Consider the following 10,660-nt stretch of genomic DNA (forward strand, 5'->3'; position numbering starts at 1 on the left):
TCTATGAACTTAGATCACTGGTGTCCTCACCCGTGCATGTATTTCATCATTACGCTGCTTAAACAAGAATATTGTTAAGAATGATAAAGCACAGAAATATATTTTAATGCTCAAATAAGATATATTGTGAAGATTTTACAACCTTATCTGAGATGAGCTAAAGTTGAAACTCAATTGTGCTCTATGAAACTTAGATCACTGGTGTCCTCACCCGTGCATGTATTTCATCATTACCCTACTTAAACAAGAATATTGTTAAGAATGATACAACACAGAATAAATTTTTTAATACTCAAATATGATATATTCTGGAAATTTTAACAGCTTTATCTCAGATAACCTCAAGTTTAAACTCAATTGAGCTCCATGAACTTGGATCACTGGTGTCCCCGCTCGTACATGTATTGCAATCGTTACCCTACTTAAGCAAGTTTATTAAATGATACAGCATAGAACTATACTATACTGCTCAAATATTATATATAATGGATATGGTACAACTTTAACAGTTAATCGCAAGTTGGGACCCCACTTGTAAAGTCACCAGACTAATTTATTTTTTTAAACTTAAAACAATAAATTAAAAATATAAACTTGAAGCTAAAATTCGGTTCAATAAAATCATGAGTTGGAATCGTGTTTTAATAAAAGACCTTTATCATAATTTTGTTTAAGCATACCAGAATAACTCTTTTATAATTTATATTTACTTTAATTACCCAAGTTATTGATATCGGCACACATTCGTTTGTAGGTTTATAATCCATTAAGGGTGAAAGATTACTCGAATAAACATCTATTAAGAAATTAAGCAATGCCAGTTTATTTTACGTTTATTTTACGAGCTAATAAAGAATATTAATTCTTAGTTGAAGTATAGGATGTCTGATGGATTATTAAACTGCAGTAACTGAATCTTCCGTCCCTCCTCTTCATATTTAAATATATACATATATTTATGTATATATATATACATATATTTATGTATATATATACATATATTTATGTATATATATATATATATACACATATATTTATGTATATATATATATATATATAAATATAAATAAATATATATATATATATGTTTATGTATGTATATGTTTATGTATTTATATAATTAAAAAAGGCTATTGCCATTGATACAAATTTAATGTAAATAAACGTCGTTTGACAGGTATTTGGTCTTCCGATCATATGTTAGTTTGGTTATTTTAAATGCATATGTGACAGATACGGCTAAATACAAAATAATTGAATCGTAAAAAGTGAGGGCTCTGTGGTGTAATGGCATTTACTCGCATTTAATGCATTTACTCGGCAAGTGAGAGATCCGGGTTCAAGCCCCGGCGAAGAAAGTACTTTTGTGATACATTGTTTATTGAAATTATATATATACGAGATATATATTATATATATATATATATATTTATATTATATATGTATATATATATTTATTTTATATATATATATATATATATATATATATATATATATATATGTAGAACAAGACCAACATATTAATATTAACGTACTATATTTCGCTTAACGCTTCTTCAGGTGAAATAAACAAAATAATGAAACTTATAACATAACCAAAAACATAAAGGTTATGTAACTTGTCATTTTTACAGGGGGCTTAAATAAGGCATTTTTATTTTTTTCAGAGGAGAATATTTTTAGTTTTTTTTATGACATGTTATAATTTTTATTTTTTCCACCTACAATTATACTCCAGTAGCTCAACAACATCGCGGGAGATGTCAGCTGGCGGGGTCCGGCTCGACAGGGTAAGACACGGAGTTTCAGGACAAATCCGCCGGAGTTCGCTTCAAAGGCTGAAGCGCCTTCCAGCGGACGGCTCAGGTACTACAGTACGCAATTGCGCTGTGCCTGGCTGCCTCGCTCTCTCGGTCGGAGTCTCTCAGTCGGAGTCGTCGTCGAGTCGGAGTCGTCGAGTCGGAGTCGCCGCCCCCACATACGACACGATAAGGTGCAAGTAAGTCCTAGCCGTAGTAGGTACTTATTTACCTGCCAAAACACGTTTTTACCTGCACTTGCCCAGTCACTAACGATACGATAAGTACATGACATTACGTACTTAAGCTGCTAATAGAATATTATTTTAGATATAAAGTATAGCAAGAAAATAAACCAGCACGAATAGAATTAGATTCTATTACTAGTAACGAGGAGTTTGAATTTAGTTTAAATTTAGTTTTATTTAGTTTATTGTTTCGTTTCGAGGCCGCTGGGTCGCTTGACGTACGTTGGCACTAGCGTTCCTTAGTTTTGGACTAGGCGTGAATGTAGTTTAGTTTAGCTTATATTTAGTTTATCGTTTCATTTCGAGGCCGCTGGGTTGCTTGACGTACGTTGGCACCAGCGTTCCTGAGCTTCGGGCTAGGCGTGATTTAATTTAGTTTTACTCAGTTTATCGTTTCGTTTCGAGGCCGCTGGGTTACTTGACGTACGTTGGCACCAGCATTCCTGAGCTTCGGGTTAGGCGTGATTAATTTAGTTTTACTCAGTTTATCGTTTCGTTTCGTTTCGAGGCCGCTGGGTCGCTTGACGTACGTTGGCACCAGCGTTCCCTAGTTTCGTGCTCGAGTCGAGCTAGGCGCGGTTTCGAGCGAACTAGTGTTCGCATTTAGTTTTTATTTAGTTTATCGTTTCTTCTCGAGGCCGCTGGGTCGCTTGACGTACGTTGGCACCAGCGTTCCCTAGTTTCGTGCTCGAGTCGAGCTAGGCGCGGTTTCGAGCGAACTAGTGTTCGCATTTAGTTTTTATTTAGTTTATCGTTTCTTCTCGAGGCCGCTGGGTCGCTTGACGTACGTTGGCACCAGCGTTCCTTACTTTTGAGCTCGAATCGAGCTAGGCGCGGTTTCGAGCGAACTAGTGTTCGCATTTAGTTTTTATTTAGTTTATCGTTTCGTGTCGAGGCCGCTGGGTCGCTTGACGTACGTTGGCACCAGCGTTCCTTACTTTTGAGCTCGAATCGAGCTAGGCGCGATTTCGAGCGAACTAGTGTTCGCATTTATTTTTTATTTAGTTTATCGTTTCTTTTCGAGGCCGCTGGGTTGCTGATTCGAGCTTCAGTTGAACTAGTCGTACTTGTCGTTCAAACTGAGGTTGTAAAGATGTGATGAGTATTATTTGATCGTATTGATTTTACGTTTTATATATATATATATATATAATATATATATATATATATATATAATATATATATATATATATATAAGTGTACTTCTCAACTGTGCCATCGATAGTAACTCAAAAACAACTAACTGTGAATTGGGGACTTTAACTTGCTTTAGCGTCCATTACGAATATAAATTTTTATATTAAAAATTTGCACATTCTCCAATATGACGGTCAAATTTAAAGTATCTGTGGAATACCCTAACAGTTTTGAGTATCAAATTAAATCTTAAATAGTTTTAATTCTTTGTCAATGTTTTTTAACATACTCGTTTAGGAGCTAAAGCATACCAAAGTATTTTTAAAGAAGACATGTTAACATGTTAACATTATTTTGTGCCTAATTTCAAACTTATTGAAAAAACTAATAACGTTATTGTTATGTGGACTGTTGGTATTGTGTCTTAATAAATCGTTGTGGAAATCAGTAATAAATCATAATATTATAATATTCATTTCGGGCAGATAATTTTTAAATATTTTGTATTCCTTTCAATGTACTGGGAGTAAGCGTTTTTTTTACACAATAATATTATGCAATGGATTGTTGTAATTCATTTAAATCTAAATGTTGCGAAAGATTTGGTTTGTTACTGATATAAGCTGCTAGAGTATCTTCAATCCTGTTTGAAAAGATAAAAAAGACGGCAACGAAGAAGCTCAAAATGAACTCGTTACATCGTTTCGACATCATAGACCACAATATATAGTGTAACATAGTTGAAGAAAATTCTAATTACCTCATCAGGTGAACAATTGAGTGCACTACAATGTGATAGACAGGATCTCTAAGAGTACTCTTGATGGAGCAACAGAATTTTCTAAACATAAAGAAGTTATGGTAAAGAAGCTCTAGTTTTCAGTAGTCAAGTCTGTAACAGAATCAAATTCCAAACGCTGCAGTAAGAGGAAGGTGAATTGTGGCTTAACTCATCGTTCACACGGGATCAACCCTTCTCACCATAGCTGCGTTATGTGTATAAATTTGTTGGTTTACCTTCTAAAACTTTACTGAAATTAGGGAAAAATTTAAACTGTGAAAGTTGTGTGCCACCATCTTATTTTAGCCCCTTACAATATATTACATTGATTATTATGATACAATGTTTAGTTATGTCGCTATAGTAGTATAAAAAAACACAATTTAAGGCTGACCTTGGGATCTTGTAGCTGTGTCAGGAAGCATTTTTTGGCCAGTTTTAGTGAGGAAAAGTTTTATTCCTCACTCCCAGAATATGTCTTAAACAGGTGTCACAAGTGTTGAGAGAAGTATGTTATACTGCCCGGTTGACATAAACTAAATTTTAAAATAAAATACAAATACTTAAAAACATAGTTATTGTTTTAAAAATTATACTTTCCATTTATTTAGGTAAATGTTGAAAATAAAGTGCCCCAAATAAAAATAGAACTTGTAAAAACTGTCTCGTTCTTGTTGAAAACTGGGACAAAAGGCGAGTGTGAATGGCGTCTCAATTCCTTGGATTGGTAAACTTTACAACAGTCCTGGGTATAAGGGGACATTTTTACTTTGGAAACCTTGTAACAAACGCGTTCTCTCGGTTCACTGAGAAATACAGATTGGATTTTCAAAGTTGTCGGTTATAGAAACCAATTTCAACAGGGTTAGTGAAACAACCCTTTCTCACTACGTAACTTTCTTACTTTCAAATATAATTACATTGTTTTGGGAAGAATATTTGAGGATAGTAGGTTTATGTTGAATGGATAAATTCTGTAATCTGTTTATTGCTTTAATCACAGGATAAAAGTGCATAAGATACTTAAAAATAAAATGTTAAAAAAATGAATAATTGGTTATACTTTTTAAATAATTTTGCAAATTTAATTTTTTGAAAATAAGTTTAATTTAAATACAGTGTAAATATAGCATTACAATAGTCAGCTGTAGTATCAGACGTAAAAATTAAATTTCATATACAGTAGTACTAGTTACAATGTTTAACAAAAAAATGTCCCGTTGTATTTTTTGTTGCTAAAAAAGCTTTTATAAATTCATAGATTATAAACAAATAAACTTAATTATACTATGGTAAAGTATAGTTTGAAAAATATTACGATCTATAGAAATACATTAACACCAAAAATGTTCAGTTTCAGAATTTAAATTTAGAAACTAAATGTCTTGCCCGCACAACGACAAAACACACACACACACACACACACACACACACACACACACACACACACACACACACACGCACACACCCGCACGCACGCACACACAACGGAAACTTAAAACAGAACTGTGAGTTTACACATTATCGGAAAACGCCATACATTGCTACTTCTAAATGGGATTTGGTTGAGACATTGAAATAACATATCTGATATCATTATATCACTCAAACTGATATAGTTCTCTTATCACCTACTAAATTAATCACACAACTCCATAGTGTTCTTATTTCATTGAGAGTGCATTACCAATGCTACGTTAATAATAAAATCCCACAGTGTTGTCAGGCATTAGTAATTCAGTTGCTTGTGTTCTTGTTTGTATCTGTGATTTAATGAATAAAACGACTTTTTTGTTAAGGTATGACTTTTATTGTGTTCACAACGATCCAAATAATCTTGATATCCATTGTCACACCGCTTGGTGTTTTTGAGGTACAATTCATATTATCTAGGATTTATACAGATTATAAGAAAATTTATACGTAGTCACTTTAATAGTAATTGTTTTTACTTAATTATCAATAGTTTATTGTGAATAGGTTTTGGAACTGACACGTTCAGTAGCTTTTACTAATATTCACAACTGTAAAGATTGCTGAAGATAAAGAGCTGTGAAGATAGTGTACTAATTTAAACTCCCAGGGTATGTTTTAGATAAGTTACACATTTTTCAAATAATTCTTTAAACATTTCTTCGAAAAGAATTGCATGGTAATCACTTTTAAGAAAAACTTCAGAGAATGTTTGAAAACATTTCTGCTAAAAAAGACCAAAATGTATGAGAAACTAATCATATTCTTAAGAACTTTCTAGTTCCAATAATCGTGATTGATACATTAATAAAACTATGTTGTATAATTGGAATGGGGTCTCAATAATTAGTGAATATTGAAATACCATATTTGATGTACGTTTCTTTGTGAATAAATTTGTAAATGTCGATTACATTTGTACTAGTTAAAACAGTTCTTGGCAAAGTTTTAGTTCATGAATATCAGATAAGAACTAAGGAGACAGACAGAGACGAGTAATTTCGTACGGGATCCTCGTTTTTTTTTATTAATAAGGCTATTAAAGGATCCTGCTTGATTGAAAACAAATTTTAATGTAACTTGTAATAGAGTTTATCTCCGACACTGGCTTTTATGGTACTCAAAGAGAAAGCGAAGCTCTCAATCTTCAACTGAGTACGCTGTAACACAGTGACAGCTGAAATCTGCTGTATATCTGAGTCTGAAGAGATGACGCAACCGCCATCTTTAGGTTTCTTCAGGAGGCTAATGCACATAGCACAGTGGGTATCACCCATTATGCCTTAGCTGCCAAGTAAGTGGCATTTGTCTTGAAGGGAACAGACCGTTTTAACTCTGAGGAGTTTTTATCAACTCAGATTGAGGAGGAAGTCGTCTCTAGTGGGCAAGAGCACGACCAGGTAAGAAAGGCTGCCTTCCCCAGGTAGCGTAAACTACAGGCACTGAAGCTGCGTCCGTACATTCTGTGAAAGTGAGCAACAATGTTGCACTTGTGTAAGTCCAGAATTTTTATATTTCTCATTCTGTAGAGCAATCACCTAAGTCAGTTTGTCTGACATTCGTGGAGGACGTCTGTAAGTAGTAGATTAGAATGGCCAAGATGGGACGCCAGCTCATGGAATTCTTCGCTCTATCTTCGAGTACCATCCAAGCCAGTGTAGGAGATATAGGAGAATATGATAGGAGAATTCTTCGACTAAAACTTTCCTGGCTAAGTGGATCTGATAAACTTACAACTAGTTTATCTCTTCATAAATGCAAGTTGTTGATTGCGTTACGTTGTTGGATACTGTTGGCTATATGTAGTGATATGTATTTGAGATAAGAATCATGGGTAATTTTTCAATAAAAAAAAGCAAACATTGGTAACGATTAGATATACCCAAAGGTTTCATGGTTATCACCATACTTAAAGATTTGAAATTAGCAAAGATTTAAAATACATGCTCAGTTAAAGACTCACAGATTTAAATTAATATTATGTACTTAATTCTTATATCAAGTATTGTTTTTATTAAGACAGATGACGAAGAACTATGATTACAAAACATACACATGTGTTTGCAGGAAAAGATTCGTACTTCAGGAGGTTTTGCAAAACTGGTGACATCCTCTTTATTCGTGGACAAGACATTGCTGATCAAGGCTTGGTTCGAAGACAAAAATTTCGTTTTGCTGACGGCACCGCGCCGCAGTGGGAAATCCATGTTGCTGTCCATGCTGAAACACTTCCTGGAAATCCCAGTCGACGAGAGAGGGACAATCATGGAGATAAATTCTTCTTTAAACTATAAACTATTCAAAGAAAAATCGTTTAATATATTCAAAGAAAAGGCATTTTTCAGTGAACATTTCGGAAGATACCCAGTTGTCTTTGTAGAATTTAAACGCCATAGTGGAGAAATAACTTATAAAGAAGTACTAGACATTTTTAGAAGAACTCTGAGAAATATTTTTATTCAACACAAATATCTATTGTACCACAAGTACATGTGGTTGGATGAAGTGGAATTAGATCATTTTAACGACTATTTGTATAAGAAAAGGCGTTATAAACTGAGCCCACCATATTTGATTAAGGCTTTGTCATATCTGTGTCAAATTTTAAAGATGCATTACGGGAGAAGGGCTATAGTTTTAATTGACAACTACGACGCTTTGATAGACACTCTTGATTTACGGTACAACCCGGATATCCACCGGATTATCAGCTTTCTCGAGAGGTTTTACACAGTCTTACTGGGGTCCGTACAAGTGGTTGAGAGGACCCTGATGACCGGACTGTACCAAAGACAGGGTGTTACAAATCTGCCCAGTTACAGGGTACTTCCTAGAAATATTCCTAAATGCAACTACTTGGATGACAGACCGTTCTGCAATATCTTCCGGAGTAGAAGCTCTGTCAATATCTCACAGTAACACAGATACATTATCAATTACATTAATATAATCCAATTTAAAAAATAACAAATAATAATGAAAAAAAAATAAAATGAAATGAAAAATTGTTTATTTAAAAAGGCAAAGTTAGGGCCTCGTCGCCCTTTCTTACACTTAACCTGCCTGAACAATAATTATTAACATATACTAACCAAATTACTATTAACACTAATCTACTTTACTAAAGACATTAAATTAAACATTAATCTAAACAATAAAAAATTATAAATATGATACTTCTATAAAAAAAAACATATATATTGTTATACAATCATAACACAAAATAATATTACAACTTACATTTTTAATAAGAACCAAAAACTATTAATAATACCTAATAACAATAATTTATAAATAAATAATAAGAATATTTTAGAAATAAATAATATTTATGGTGTTTTATCTCACTCACACTCCTCACACACAATGCCAGCACCACACCCACAGACCCCTAGGACGGGCCCGCCCCGACCAACCGTTCATGGTACAAACGTCTCAGTGCCGCCACAAACCGCCGATCTCCCTCAATGGAAGTGATTTCTGGGGGGGAGGGAGTTCCACAGACGACAACCCATCACTTGAAAAGATCTATCAAATACTTCAGTCCTGTGTTGGGGCATTCTTAAGGTACGAGAACCAGAGGGAGTGCTTCTTACACTATCATGAGATATAAATTGGAAATAGTTTGAAAAATATTTTGGAAATCCAGATTGTAAAATTGAATGAACTAAATTTAGTATTTTGATTGATCGTTGTTCTTTTAATTTCAAAATATTTCCCTGAATATACGGTGTAATGTCCCCCAATAAAAATAAAATTAACACAACTGGTGCAGTGATTTCTCTATATGCATTTTGTCGAGCACAGAGCATCAATGAAGTTGTTATCGAACTCTCGCACTGAAAAATCAGGTTGTGATTTCGCACAATGCAAATTGACCCTTGCCTCCTGGACTATTATAGTAGTAGGTCGAGTTCCCTATGCAACACAATACCAAAAGAGCGGGCAATATCAGCGATTCATACACTGCGTGTGCAGGGTATAATGTCGTTCTCTAATTGGCGAACGCTGTGGTGCATAGCACTTGATATGCAGCAAATAAACAAAGTTTGTCTGTCTCTAAACTCTGCAGAGATCGTATTTTCTATTCAAATTTTTGAATCGTTATCTCAAGCCACTAAAAGTTTACAATAATAGCCATTTGGCCCGTTTGATATGGTTGGCTGACATTATTTAAACCTTTTATTTATATAATGTACTTTATAATTATATTATGTCTAAGACGGTCAAAGAAAAATTTCATCTTCTGATATTCAATATTTTAATGCACTTCTAAAACAAAAGTGGTTGACGATCAAATTCTTTCTTTGCAGAATTTGTTATAGGGATTTCACAAAAAAATTTGGTTGGTTACTTATACTGCAAATTGTGTCTCGGTTTCTAGACTCTAATTAAATAAAACACGGCATGAAAGAACTCACTATGCAAAACTGTTTTACAACCACTAATTATTTGAGGGGCTTGAAATCATTCATCTCTGTCTGTCCGGATGTATGTATTTCTGTCCGCACGATATGTAGAAAAATGAATTAATCTATAGATTTTTTTCATTTTCTGCTTTGTATCCTTGGTGGAAGTAGGTGCGTTTTAATGGAAAAGACATTTCTTAGATACTTCCACAATAAATTTATTGTGGAAGTATCTAAGAAATGTCTTTTCCATTAATCTATAGACTTCGAATTTTACAAAAACCTTCATTTCTACATAGGCAAAAGTGAGTTCAATGGTGGTGGAATGCTTGATTGGCTGAACGTTAGCGAGTATTTTATTGTGGTCTTATGGGGGTAACTATTATGGCAACGAGAACATCAGAGCAGAGTAAATAAACAAACTGGGCACAGTTATATTTTAACAAGTGACAGTTTTATTCATATAATAAAAAAAAAAACTCAGTGGAAAGCACGTTAAACGTTAGATATAGGTGACAAGATTTAATTTCAGCACACTATTGCGTTGCAGTACCGTCCATAGCTCACAGGTAATTTTATTATTTGAAAACTGCTATGAAACCTAACTTAATGAGGAAACATGTAAACGTATCATGTGGTCAGATATTTAAAGAAATATTCATCTGTAGATTTTAAATTTTGTACGAAACTTCATGTATAAATAAACAAGAATGATTTCCACGATGCTAAATGCCCAAACATGGAATTAGGCTGAGCATTGTTGAGACCTGAAAAATATCTCACATTTCGATAATTAAATGGGATATAGATTTA

General features: G+C 33.8%; 1 protein-coding gene across 1 annotated transcript; it reads left to right on the plus strand.

Annotated features, from left to right (window-relative positions):
• Positions 1 to 5,684: 5,684 nt before the first annotated feature.
• On the plus strand, positions 5,685 to 8,493 carry LOC124365281. Its single transcript, XM_046821243.1, has 2 exons — positions 5,685 to 5,838; positions 7,506 to 8,493. Exons 1-2 carry the CDS (start codon positions 5,767 to 5,769, stop codon positions 8,355 to 8,357), a joined length of 924 nt encoding a protein of 307 aa, XP_046677199.1. The 5' UTR covers positions 5,685 to 5,766; the 3' UTR covers positions 8,358 to 8,493.
• The last annotated feature ends 2,167 nt before the right edge of the window (positions 8,494 to 10,660 follow it).

Source organism: Homalodisca vitripennis, chromosome 6 (assembly GCF_021130785.1).
Source record: "Homalodisca vitripennis isolate AUS2020 chromosome 6, UT_GWSS_2.1, whole genome shotgun sequence".
Lineage (NCBI taxonomy): Eukaryota > Metazoa > Arthropoda > Insecta > Hemiptera > Cicadellidae > Homalodisca > Homalodisca vitripennis.

Bases quoted from the DNA above. Each gene is read 5' to 3' on its own strand.
- LOC124365281 (XM_046821243.1), top strand. From the start codon at position 5,767: ATGACTTTTATTGTGTTCACAACGATCCAAATAATCTTGATATCCATT. The intron at 5,839-7,505 runs GTACAATTCATA...ATGTGTTTGCAG, and splicing joins CACCGCTTGGTGTTTTTGAG to GAAAAGATTCGTACTTCAGG.